General features: G+C 30.7%; 1 protein-coding gene across 4 annotated transcripts; it reads right to left on the reverse strand.

The window, feature by feature from the left end:
- Window positions 1-280: 280 nt before the first annotated feature.
- Window positions 281-4,711, reverse strand: LOC100797844 (uncharacterized). Of its 4 annotated transcripts, none has more exons than XM_006593602.4 (9): window positions 4,357-4,711; window positions 3,983-4,054; window positions 3,039-3,260; window positions 2,372-2,507; window positions 2,054-2,216; window positions 1,679-1,807; window positions 1,348-1,542; window positions 863-985; window positions 281-556 (listed from the first exon to the last, which is right to left on the reverse strand). In XM_006593602.4, exons 1-9 carry the CDS (start codon window positions 4,694-4,696, stop codon window positions 464-466), a joined length of 1,473 nt encoding a protein of 490 aa, XP_006593665.2. In that variant the 5' UTR covers window positions 4,697-4,711; the 3' UTR covers window positions 281-463. The 4 variants fall into 4 exon arrangements, with proteins under 4 accessions (XP_006593665.2, XP_006593664.2, XP_003543619.2 ...); XM_006593601.4 differs by having other exon boundaries at window positions 3,039-3,488; XM_003543571.5 differs by having other exon boundaries at window positions 4,321-4,711.
- Between the last annotated feature and the right edge of the window lie 9,837 nt (window positions 4,712-14,548).

The raw sequence follows: 14,548 nt of genomic DNA on the forward strand, positions 1-14,548 counted from the left end.
ATATTCAAGTATTGAATATCCGTAAACTTCTTATTTCAGTCAAGGATCAAATTGAAGAATTTTTTAATATTTAAGGTAAGTATTCTTTTGTTCTTTTTTACTTTTAAGAGCCACTCAGGAGAGAAAGTAATAAATCAAGTACAAAATTAGTGATTTTTTGTCATGATATTCATGTGGTCATGCAACTTTGGAAGTAAAATAAGCAATGACCTTAATTTATAAGTGATAACGAGGCTTCAGGGACTGCATGTATCTTTGAGAAAGATAAATTAGACATTGATAATTTCCAATTTGATTATTCTCATTACTGTACATTGTACAAATTTTAGATCAATGAATCAAGAAATTCAAAGATACATTGCGGTTAGCTACCGAATGTCATTTCAAAGCAACCTATGAGTGTCACACTTGTAATCATTATGAGACATATTATGGTTAAAACTCTTTATGTTGAAGCTTAGACTTAAAAGCCAAACTGGTTGAAGTTGCTGTAGTCAAGTTTATTCAACCGTATTGCACATAATAAATGCTCTGGCAAGTCTTCGGCCTTGTTTCCCTATATCATGAAGACAATTGAAAGTATATCATATACCAAGACTTGTGAATCTTCCATAGTAAACTACATTGTTTGAGTAAAAAAAATATATATATATATATGCACAGGCAGTGAAAGGGTAATTGATGTTTATTGACTTAATATCCATCTTAAAAGTCATACCAACAAGTCATACCAACGATGATTTGTAAAAAATTTTTACTAGTAGTATATAGAAATTAAACTCAAAATACACATGGAGTAAGCTTAACATTAGTTTAATACAGAAGGAAGTTCATGTTGCCAATAAAATGGTAAGAAAATTACCTGAATTGTCAGACCAAAATCCAGGTTACATAGCTTCAGTCTTTCAATGAAGCCTTCAAATCCCTTTCTTGCAATATAGCTAAATCTGTGTACATCCAAATCTATCTCAAGGTAGTTTTCTCCCTGTGAAAGAAATAACATCAGATTAGGAATCTTTTGACAGCATAAAATATTTTTCAAAATAACTCAAGCTCACTAGAGATAGAGTAACATATGTACATTAATAAGTTCACAAATTTGCATGCGAAAGTGAAGGCAAATGGTGAGAGAAAGATCAAAATAATGAAAATAAAACTAGATGTCTAAATGAGCTTCTAAAATGCTACAGCAGCATGAATTAAAAAGACAAATAAATTTATTGATATGATTCCCAATAATGATCCACTGAAACAGAAACTTTAGATGACCGCTTCAATGCAAGATTAAATGGTCCCCAGAGAATTTATTGAAGGATATTAAATCTGTAACTAGAATACGCAATATACCAAGAAAAATTCATGCTGAGGACGTGAGAGAACTGGCTTTTCGTTGTAAGCATTCATAAGCTTCTTTTCAGTTGTGCTTAAAGATAAATTCTCCAAATTTGCCACTCTGCCTAAAATTTTTAATCTCTCCCTAAAGGGTGCAATTGTATCTAGAGGGAAGCCTTTAACTCTCTCCACTTCGTCATTGATCAATTTCTGTCAAGGAATAAAAGAACAGGCACACTAGTTAAGAAAGTGAGTAAAAACTATAGACATACTGTTACATAGGAAACATCTTCTGTAACAAGAAGCACAATGATAGTAAAAAAGGATAAAGAGTATAACCCCTTACACTAATGCTTTCCCGGAATTGGTCTGGAAGGTCTTTAGAGTATTTTTCAGATAATTTAAAGTACAAAACCACATTCATTCCTTCACCATCATTTTCACTTTGGAAGATAGTGGCAGGATACAATGGTATCTGCATTTTAAAGAGCATAAATGTTACAAACTTACAATAATACAATATTTGAGGGGAAAGTCCACATTGTGATGGATGTACCCACAGACATTATTCAGTGCATGACATGAAATGATGGTAAAATTCCTATACAATTACACAATAGGAAGAAACCCTGCACTTTGGGTTTCTAACATAAATTTTGCACCAATAAGGATGAAAAACTCTCAGTTCAAGTTCAATCTTGAAAAGGAAATATGCAGCTACCTGAATATTTACAATAAGAATAGAAGGGACGTCCCCAGGTACGTTTATTGAAGGAATTTGTATAAAGCGAGCAATATGATCAATTTTTCGAGAAGACAAAAAGAGGTCAGCACCAAGAGGATAAAAAGCAGCACTGCCCGGAGCAAAATCTTTCTTCTTATCCCTGACAACCATGCAACAAATGAATTATGGAATTATCAAAAATGGAACAGTGCTTGATTGTTAACATAATGAATGACTTCTATATGAGGGACATCCCTAACAACAGGTTCAATCATCGAAAGAATGTTTAGTACAAAATACGAACTTGGTGCCTACCTAAAGTAGTTTTTGCCTCTGACTCTGAAGGAACTTGGCTCAATTTGTGACCAAGAACCAGGGGTTTGCTTCTCTATTGGACAAAATGGAATCGATGAACCTGCCAAATGTTTTTGTTTAAATGCCTTAGGGGAAACTGCAATAAAGGAGAATCCATTAATTAGTAACGAGAAAAGCAATAAAAGAACTGGCAGCAAACATCTAAAAACAGGAAAGTGCATGATACAGAAAACTCGACAGGAAGAGCAAATAAAAGAAATAACTAATGTTTTTCATATATTCCTTCATGTTTACTTTGCTGTAAGCATGGCAGGAGAAAAAAAGAAGCTCGACCTCATAAGCAAACATGGTATCATCACTTTCACTGCTTCACAGTTGTTTTAAGAGTCTATCTGATTTAAAGAAAACAATTTCTGTTTTCATAAATAATTACAAAAATGCCACCTCATTTTCACTTTGTTTTCTGTTTTCAAAGATTTGTTCGTAAACAAAACAAAGTGTAAATAAAAAGACATTTTTGTAATAACTTGTGAACAAACGAAATGAAAGAAGAAAACATTTTCTCAAACAAACAGACCCTAATTAATCCAATTGCACAAAACTGGAAAGTACCAAAGAACCGAAACACAGCAATTCTCACAGATGAAAAAATATGTAGAACACTCACGTAAAGTCATATCTGAAGACCCTTCTCTCCATTTGAAGGAGAGTTTAGAAAGCGACTTTCTCCGCGAACTAGGTGTATCAGGACTCATTGGCCTTCTTTTTTCAACAGCAAGTGCATTGGAAGTGAGGCAAGGCAAACAGGTATTTGGCAGAATCCCACAATGGTCCAGGGACAGCTTTCTGTACTCTCCAATTTCATCTGCTTGACCTGTAGACACTTCTCCTGTCGAAACAGAGTCTAACTCAACTCTAGAGCCATCTGATTTCAATGTAGAATCTTTTGGTTTGCCTTGATTCTTGGCAACCTTCAAAGAAGAATTGCTACGAAAATAATTATAAGGGTGCACTCTTTGTTTCTGTTGTTGGTGATCAACAAACACAGAATCAACTCCTTTAGGAGATGAATCGTTTGGCCTTGACCCAATTTCATACTCATTCAAAGACATCCCATCTACCAAACATTCATGTAAAAAATATGTAACCATGCTGACAAGAAAACTAAATAAAATAAATAGCTGACAATTCGATCAAGGATTTAAAGACGACCACACCCGTGATCACGATTTCAGCTGCAACATTAAGGTTTTCAGAGTCTCCAACCACAACACAACTGCAATTGCATCCACATTTGTCTGCAATTTCCCCTAATTTCAAGGATTATGACCCGCCACCCCCAACTTAATCTGAAGGTTTTAAATTGCAGTTGTGGTCGTGGTTTTGTTGCATTCCTTGATACTGTGGGAAAGCGCAAACAAATGCAGCCGATGTGGTCGTGCTGCGATGGCAGACACCTCAAAAAATTGACACTGCCGCCAAATTTGCAGCGATGTGATCCCTGACACCCCCAAAAACCTCGACATTGCAGCCAAAATTGTGGTCGCGGACTATCTATTAAAACCTCGGATACACCAAATTTAGGGGGTGATGGGGGAAACACTGACATACCATCATAGACACTGTAAAATTCGTCATCACACTCAGAATCCAATGCCGAAGTAGAATCAAACCAAGCAGCATCTGAAACCAGGAAACAAAATAAGGTTCTTCACTGCCATGTCAATCAAACATTCATCAAAATAATTTTATAAAAAATTTAACAAATTTCAACTCAGCCTAAGTACATGTACATGCAAACAATTAAAAAAAAAAAAAGCATTCATTAAACTATGCTGACTGGTGTCCATCTTTTTTTAAAAATAAAATAAAATAAACCACAACAAATTATTAAATTTGAACAAACAAACAAACAAAAAGAGAGAGCGAAAAGAAGCAGAAGCAAGCACCAGAAGCGCGATTAGAAGCTTGAAGAGCTGAATTACAGTGAGAAACGTTGTTAGCTTCGATCTTTCTAGAAGAGACGCGTCTTCTGAGGATTCTCCTTCTTCTTCTTCGGTGGTGGTTGTTCTTCTTCTTCGCTGAGAGGTCCTCGTTCACTTTGGGCCTCGACCCACAAACACCCATTTTCTCGGTGACCCTCTTCGTGATTCGCGTTGGCGTTCGAAAAAATTGGTGCTTTTTTTTGGAAGGGAGAGATGAGAGAGAGGGAGAGATGAGAGAGAGAGAGAGATGAGTCACCTCACCAGCAAATGCAATTACCAAAGCAGCAGCAGCATCGTTCGTTCGTTGAGCTGGTGGAGGGTCATTTCGTGTTTTCGTCATGATTCACCAAAAAAAAAATGCGACAGCATGGGGCCCGCTCCGGATTCGATCTGACGGTGGCTAGACTGACACGTGGAAGAGCCAAGATGGAAATAATAACACCTTACCTTTCTCCTTTTCTTTCTATATTTTTGCTTGCTAGTGATAATTCATATAGGAAAAATAAAAAATTTAAATTTAGTTTTAAGATGTAATAAATTGATCTGATACATAATTTAATAATAAATTAATATATAAATTTTATAATTTAATATTAAATTGATTCTTAAAAATATAATTTATTATTAATTTAATTTTAATTATTATAACTTAATAAAAAAATAATTTTATAAATTTAATAATAAAATTAATCTTTCACACTTTTTATCTATTAAGAAATTAAATTTAAAATTTTCATTTTTAAGGATCAATCTATGATTATGTTACTCTTTCATGAATATATCTAAAGTGTATAATCATTCAACTCAATTAGTAATACCAAATACGTTTGTTTTTATATAATTAAAATTTGTAATGATTATTTTTAATATATACATTTTATTTTAACTTAAATATATAATAGATAAATAGTTTTACATATATAAATTGCACTTTATCATTCTAATGAATAATTTTAATTGTAATGCGAGATTTTTTTCAATTATTAATATTTTTGTTTAAAATATTAAAATTCTATTTAAAAAATAAGAGAATAAAATGAAAATAATAGATAATTATAAAAAATTAAATACATAGATAATAACAGATGGATGATAATTAAATATGACTAAGACACTAATTTTGTATCCAATTGTATAAAAAAACGTGTGAAATATATATTTAAATAAAAATAATATTAAAAAGTTATATTAAGAGAATTAAAAGGTTGAAAATTCCACTCTCCAAAGAAATTTAATTTAATTTTAAAAATTTCCATATACCATATGATAATTTTCTAGTATAAATTTAAATATTTTTTAAACAATAAATAGTCTTTTAAATATATTACAAATTTTAGAAATATATTGACGTGCGTTTGTTCTACAATTTAAGAACTTGATAATAATTAAAAATACGAATAAGTGAACCTAAATTATATATTTTTTACCTAATAAATATTATTTTTCCATTTTAAATTATTTTATATATATCAAGAAAAATCAATAAAAAAATAACAATATTACAAAATTAATCTTATTATTATTTTTCCATCATTAATCATTTATATTTATCATCTAGATTAAGTTTCACAACTATCTTAAATTTCTTCAATTATTGAATAAGTACAAGACGTGGTTCAATATCAAGAACAAAATTGTGGTCAAAATGTTTGGGAAAAAATATGAAAAATAAAGAAAAGATGAAAGCGTGTGCAAAAATTGAAAAGTGTCGTGCAGACAGTTTCCGACATGGGCCACTGTAGCCACGTGTTCTTCTTCTTGGAATTTGGTAAACGTTGCAGGCGCTTCCACCATTTTCATTTATAAATTAAATACTAGTATCTGAGGAGAAAAACCACATGGATGCATTTTTTATTTATTATCTGTATAAGTTATTCCAGGGAAAAATTATTTTTGTTTTTATAATTTCGTAATGATCTTAAAAGTCTTAAAAAATATTAGGATTTAATATTTTCTGACTTTCAAATGTACCATGGATTTTACATAGATATTATTAATTTCAAATATTTTCTGAAGTTTGAAAATTACTATCTCGTTCTTTAATTATTAGATTCTTTTAAAAAAATTGTTTGTTATTTTTTAAAAGATTATTTTTATTTTAATTTTATATGTATTAATTATTTTTTTTCTTATCTATCCTTATTTAATTATTCTTTCTTTAACTATTAATGGGAAACAATTAAGTAAATAAAAAAGATAATTTTAGAATGATATATAAATAATTGATAAATTTGATATAATTATCTATTTTTCTTAAGTAATATGAATTAATTAAAAATATATTATAATTAAGAATGGAAGAAGTAAATTTATTAATATAAAAACCTTGATCATATTGACAAAAAATGTAGAGATTAAAAATATATTTTTATATTATTAATCAATCAATTAGAAATTATGTTTATATGAGAAATTAAGTTTAGATGTTATAAAGTGTGGAAATTTTTATACTACTGGTATTTATCAGTCAGAAATCATGATTACTTTTTGAGTTATAGTATACAAATGTTAATAATTAATCTTAAAAGATAATAATCTTATTATCAGAATTTTATAATTAAATAGTAGTGTATAAATGTTTTATATTATTAGTATATTTTAGCTAATATTTTTATTAAAAACCGAATATAAAAAATATTTTAATAAATAATTTCCAATTTTTTTCCAACTAAATTTCAATGTTTTTCTTTTATCTTTTTTTTCTTCAATAAAATTAAATAAATGATGCCTCAATTCCGAAAAAAGAAAAAAGAAAATGATGCCTAGCAAGTTCTGTGGTATTCTTCATTTTCAATGGTATGTATACACGTGAGAAAAGAAAATAAAAATATATAAATAATTATATTTTTATTTAATTAAAAAAATTAAAAACAGAAACTAAATTTACTTTGATTTTATTTTTCTTTAAATGAAATTTTAAAATCTTTCCTATCCCTTTATTTTCTTCCCTACACCAAACAGCATAAACGAATTGTACTGTTTTTAGGAATAAAAGGACAAGTCAATCTTCCGAATGATATTTCGTTGTTACTTTATTTTTCTCCGTTAACTTCGATACTTTTTTTTTTCATTCAATCTTTTTTCTTTTATCATTCATTCAATCTTTCATAATTTCATTGTTATTTTCCTTTATCAGTTTATTATCTCCTGAACATATTTGATATATATATTTTTACATTATATTAGTTTTTTTTTGTGATCATATTATATTAGTTTATAAATATCTTACTTTTTTTTGGTTACTTTAATTCCTAAAAAACTACTATAATGGCATTATTTTATAAATTTAAAGATTAAATGGTTCATAGAATTAAAGTGTGAGTGAAAAGTAAATTTAGGAACTAACCTATCTATTTATTTATGTATCTTAATTTCTTAAATAAGCATGTAAAATAAAATTATTTAACTTTTATTCAAAAGCTATGGATGTTTATTATTAAATTCAATAATATATTTTTTGCATATTAAATTTCTAAACCTACGTAGTACGACATAAATAAGTTGATCGAGGGGTCCACGTAAAAACAAACAGTATAGAGGAATATCCTAATTCGTCAATATAAAGTTCAACGCGTCGTTTTAGAAAAATAAATGAAGGAAAAAATCCTCTCTTTTTTTTACCACCCTACAAAAATTTCTCTTTTGATTAAGAAAAAAAATACGGATAGAAGAACAAAAATAGGACGACAGAATATCTCTCATACAATTTATATTCCTTATAATAAATATAAAATGAATATTTTTATGATGAAATATGTTTTAGTCCTATATTTTTAGTTAGTCGTGATTGGTGGATAAGTCCCTATTTTCTTACTTTCCTAAATAGATTTCTCTAATTAACAGTTGGCTTAAAAATTTTGAGACTTGTTAAATATTCACTTTAAATAAAAGTTAACTTACTTTTTGATAAAGAAACTAAATTGAAAGGTGAAACTCCATTAAAATTAGTCTGCCAATTTTTATTTTTTAATAAAGATTAATTATAGATAAAATCAATAAATATTTTATATTTATAATATTAGTAATAAAAAAAGAAAAGGTCAGCTTTTACGTATAGATTGAATCTAAGACAGAGGTTGGAAATCCCGATAAGTGTCGTAAGGTGTTTTTTTTTTAGAGGAAAGTGTCGTAAGATTATTAAACTTAAACAAATGAATAAGATTTGATTTCTTAGCCACATAAAAATTAAAGTGATCTTATCTAGTTTGTATAAGTCACATAAATGTGGACATTTTTCTAACTCAGTCATTCAGCAATTCCCGTGGTTGCAACTTGCAATGCCTTGTTTAGAAATAAGATGTACACAAGCATGTCCTAGTTAGCTAATTTTGTTTTTGCTTCTTTTTGGGTCCCTTGCTTTTCGTTAAAAATCTCTTCAACTTTATCCTCCTAGTCATTATCCACTAATGTCCCTTTGTCATAAATTTTAAAAAATAATTTTGATGTAAAATAATTTTAAAAAATGTGCTAATTTATATTTGCTTATAATTACAAAAATCATTTTTTAATAAAAAAGATAGCAGATTTTTATGAAAAACTATTCGATATAACTTCATGTTTTAATCAGATTTTAGTTGATAATGTTTTATTAGTCCCAGAAAATCATGCTTTTTTAATTTGTTCTAATTTAGCTAATAATGCCTTAAGAGTTTAACGTAATGGATATGCACCGTTAGTTTAAGAGTTTTTACGCGGTCAATTAATAAAAATTAAATTATCAAAGTATAAAAAGTTCATCATAAGAAAAAACTTTTCATTGTGAGCTCATATCTTATTTCCTCATAGTAGGTAATGAATATTGTGAAGTTATATCTTTAATATTAGTATTTTTTTATAAAAAGTAAGTTTTATGGCTTAATTAATAATTATATTTTTTAATTTCTTTAATTTTTTTGTTACTATAATATTAGTGTAGAATATTTACAAACTAATTTTGTTTGATGACTAATTTAAGTTGTGAAATACTTCTCCTAATAATATTTTTTTTATTCACAAAATTTGAATATAAAATCTTGTTTAAGGAAATTAAATCTAAAATCATTCGGATCAACCAACTTGCTTAACCCCTTTAGTGTAGATTGTGTTCATGGTTTTTCAAGTTTTTTTTTCTTCGAAGTAATTAAATTCTTCCACTTATGAATGTTACTAAATTGTGTAATTTATGGTGGGGTAAGTTCATCTCTCTTTTTAAATAAAAAAGAAAGATAATGCTGCGAAACATACTGCTTAGCTTAAGAAAATACATACCTTTATATCATTAGTATGACATTTCTCTATGGCAAAAAAATTAAAAATTAGTAAGAAAGGTTAAAAGGATGAGATAAAAGGTTTTTTTATTTTTATTTTTAAGTTAGGCGGTGTGGTCCACAGTTTTATCTTTCCCTTTCAATTCTATGAATGATTGCATCTCCACTAAGTTGGTAAGTAACATCAACCATGATATCAGCCATTAAGGTAAAGTTCTTTTCCGAATCCTAATTAATAAGCAACTGAATAAAAATAAATAATTGAAAGGTGCTCAATGCCTGAAAAACTAACTGTAGGAGACTCAACAGGAAGGAAAATCTTCTAGTGGAGGGAGCAGCAAGTACTCACATACTACAGTTCCAATTTTCACAGTAAAAATCATGGCAAGTGCTCAATATGGAAATGCATATACTAATTTTCACTCTGAAAGCCAAGGCAAGTGTTCAAGATGGTAATGAGTCATTGAAGAGCCAGGCTTCCAGGAGCTTTTACCCAAATCATCATTCTAGGATTCCCAAAAGCCAAACCATTGTAGCATTGGCCTTTACACATGAACGTTGCACAATTACATTGACAAAAAATATCCAACCTGGGAATTCAGTGTGAAACCACCAAACTTGTAAAACTGATTTTGTGGCATGGAAGTCAAAATGGAAGGCTGAAAAATGTTACCTTACGTGCATAGGCCTGTAAAAATTGGATGGAGGAGTAGAAATTGTTGCATGGCATTAATGCATTTGTTGCAATCTTGGCCTATAAATAACAAGCAATTTTGCTCATTTGATTATCCCATTTCAGTTGTAGTATTCCATTCTTAGAGAGAGGTCTTTGAGTGAGAGTTGTATTCTCTTATTATAAGAGTTGTATTCTCTTACTAAAAAAATTATTTTCTACGACACCAAACGTCTTAAATTTGATGGCAGTAGTAATTTTGTAATATAGATAATTTCAACGACGACGGCTTTATAAAAATTGTCTTAAAAAGCTGTGTTCAAGGACGACTTTTTAAAAAACCATCATTGTTTCATTTCTGTTCCAGCAATTGAAAAGGCTCCTCATGTCTCACTCACACTCACAGTAGTGTATAGAGATAAGAGACAGAGAACCCTAAACTAAAACCCTTAAAATTCGTCCGTCGCGATGGACATGCATCAACACCCTCTTCCCTATCGTCACTGACCACCTCAGTGACGCCAAGTAACCCGTCCGCAACGCCACATGCCGCCTCCTGGTCACCCTCATGGAGGTAGTACACCTTCCTCTAACTCGATAGTGACAGTAATCAGAATTGTTTGCTATTTTGCTCTTGCATGACCTATCTTGTGGTTCTGGAGAATGAGGATCGGAATAATATCGTGAGATCTTTAGTCTTAGGATCTTTTTTCCTTGCAGTAGGGTCTCGAGTGGGTCAAAGTCCTTTTCCTTTTGCTTGTCCCTGGCATGGCTCGTCGTCGCGCTCAACACCTCCACCTCATCCCACGTCGCCATGCACTCACTGCTCGTCAGGTCGTCGGGTTGCCCAACTCAATCTCCAAATGCCAAAGCCCATGTTGTCATACCTGTGTCCAAGCCCAAAGCCACCCAAGGTGAGAAACCCAGAGCCATGGGTGTTGTTCAGAAATGAAGTGAAGCTCCCGCAAACTTCACCGTTGTTGTTGCTAGTCTGTTTAACGTCGTCGTCAAGTACTCCATAGTGTGTGGATGCGGCGTGGGCCAATAAAGTGTGTGTGGGTGTGGTGTTCTTGTGCTGACATCATGGTGGAGGAGGATGATGTGGCAGTGGCGTGGTGGGTGCAGGAGCGCTTAGCGTTCTTGCGGCTGCCGCCGATGGGGAGATTCTTGCACCCTATCGAAGCACCTTTGCCACTAGAAATCCATTATCAATGCAACGTCCTCCTCATTGCCGTCACACTCCTCTTCTACTAGCTCATCTACTTCGTCACCAACCTCGTCGTCAGGATCGAGAACTTGAACCAATGTCTCGAGCGCTTGAAGAATCGTGATTAAGATTTGACCCTTGAATATAAGTTGGGTAATCCATCCATCCCTCGAATATAAACGTCAACTTTGTGTCTTCTTCTTCGTCTTAGGAACGATCTTCAGCACATTAAGTTAGACGTGCATTGAATCGGGTTATTTAATTATAAGGAGTTCGAGCATCTTGTTATCAATTTCTCTTTTCAAGTTCCTAGAGCTGTGAAACTAGGAAAAGGGATCTCTAGCATTGCATGGTTGAATAAAGAAAAGATAACCTGACAAAGCAGGGGTTAATATAAGTAGATTTTCTATTAACATAATTCTTTTATCTTGTTTTTGAACTCAATCACGTTTTGCAGTATAGGGTTCATTTGGTATTATTACATCCTAGGCATTATGCTTTTTTGGATTGAAGTCAGGTTTATGGGGATACTTTGGAACACCCTCAAAAGGAGACCTATTGAGGCAATGTTAATTCCATTGGCCAGTTCCCATATCTCTCTCTCTCTCTTATTTTCTTTTTGTTAGCAATACCCTATGGTGTGAGATTCACATGCTTTGCGCCAAGATGCAAGTTAGTTTAGATTTAGAAGACTACCGTGTCGCGTGAGAAGTAAGAACCATGGTGTTGCGACAACACACACTGTTTGTTTCTGTGTGTTTTCCTTTTCAAACAAGAGAACTTTTTTTAGGTGACCTGAGAAAAGGTTTTTTTTCTTCAAATTTTTTAATATAGGGGTTCAAATCTTTGTTGTTCTCTTTACAATCATCATGTGAATTGCAATGATCACACTCACACTATATTGCATAATAAAAATCCTTATCGTGAAAGGTGAAAACTGAAAAGGGCTGATTTATTTTATTCGCATGAGTCAAAGAAAGTTTAAATTTTTTTATAAAAACTTAATACCATGTTTAATTAAATGAATTAGATTCCATTGAACCGAAGAGGGTTGGTACTTGGTGTTTTCAGTACTATAATGACTAACCTACAAGAGTACAAACTATACAATGTTTGGTGTGGTTAAACAAAAAAAAAATGATTAATACAAAACCTAACAATCATAGATAAAAGGTCTATAGAATGATTAGAATCACGATTTACTTTAATGAGATTAATTAAGTTTTTACCTTATGCTATATTTGCAGGACCTTAAGAGATTGATTACAAGAAATGTATATCAAATTTTTAATTTTTTTTAAGAAAACACATTCTAAGATGATTCTCTGAAAAATCATCTTAGAATGTCTACATTCTAAAACGATTTTTTACGAAAACTGTCTTAGAATCCCCAAAAATATTTTAATTTTTTAAAAAAAATACATTCTAAGACGATTCTTTAAAAAATGTTTTAGAATTCTCAATATTTTTTAGTCTTTTTTAAAAAATACATTCTAAGACAAGTCTCTGAAAAATCGTATTAGAAAGTCTACCTTTCTAAAAATGTTTTTAACTAAAAATAGTAAAAAGATATTATTCTAAGACAATTTTGAACTAAGAATCATCTTAAAAGAGTACCTTTTTTTAAGACGATTTTTTATATAACTGTTATAGAAAGATTTTTTATAACATTACATACAACGACGGTTAATAACCGTTGTAAAAAGTGTCTTTTAACCGACTTAGAATATCCTTTTTTCTAGTAGTGAGGGTTTTCACTTTAAAATATTGTGTGCATTCCTATTTTTGTCATCTCCTATTTTAGTTGAGTGATATTATTTTGTATATAACTCTGGTACCCAACATTTGACAGGTTTCGTAGTTTGCAAGGACTAGATTCAAGCACCTGCATGAACAATACTTTTGTTATCTCAAGATATCGGGATAGCAAAATCTGAGAAGAAAAGAGGGAAACATGAAGATGTTATAGTAAGTTTGACAAGAGAATCTCAAGCAACAAATAACTACACCTCTAAATACCGATATCAAAAGAGTTTAGTATCCAAATTGTATATAGAAAGAATATAAGTACTAATAAGTAATAAGAAAACAGATAACCTCATTGTTGTTTGAGCATACTAAAATAGAATTAATGTTCACACTTGATTCATATTTAATGGGTAAGTTGTTACTATATTATCTATGGTGGCCGCTGGTCAACAAACATCAATTGTTGTAGCCTCATTGTTGTTACTATATTATCTATGAGCAATTTCTCACTCCATAACCTGTTCCAACAACCCCCTGGGGTATGAGAAACTTAGAATCCAAAAAAAAACAAAACAGTGAAAGCTTTTTCCGCACTTTTTAACTAAAATCATGCAGAAAAAAAGGGAACAAAATCTAACCTATATATGGAACCAACATCACATGAAAGTATTGTCAAATAATAAATGGTCATAAGGTTACAAGAAAATATAATCTGAACCTTCAAAAAATTCCACGCTTCTGATATCTCTTCTGTTTATTCTTTTCAAATGGTAAATGTCAGATAATGATAAACTGAGTATCGATTCCTAAAGTCATTATCCAAAATCATTAATTTCATTTCAAAACATCCAGTCTATGCAGCAGTTACAACGAAGAGATATTGGCAAATATAATATGTGAGGCAACTTCATGATGACAATAAAATATGCACGTAGTTTTGAAGTTATTCGTCACTATATATAGAAAACAAGAAACACAGGAAAAAAGAAATGAACCATAGTAGACTAATCATCCAAATTCAATCTAGTGGCATTGTGCAGTAAGTTTTAGCAAATCACTTTAAAAGGCAAAGTTGTTGCTGCCACGCGGGACAAACAAAGTTTAGCAATTTCATTAATTTCTGTAAAACTTTACTTGCGTTTTGATAATCCTCGACATAGAGTTTAGTATAGGATATATAATTCTACTATTTATCTTGCATTCAGGCTATTTTATTCATAAGTAGTATAGACATTATATAGATTGGTTGACCTCTATTATGCATTATTTCATTAATAAGATTCCACGCTTACAATATTTTTCTCTATTTGCATAAAT

Source organism: Glycine max, chromosome 13 (assembly GCF_000004515.6).
Source record: "Glycine max cultivar Williams 82 chromosome 13, Glycine_max_v4.0, whole genome shotgun sequence".
NCBI lineage: Eukaryota > Viridiplantae > Streptophyta > Magnoliopsida > Fabales > Fabaceae > Glycine > Glycine max.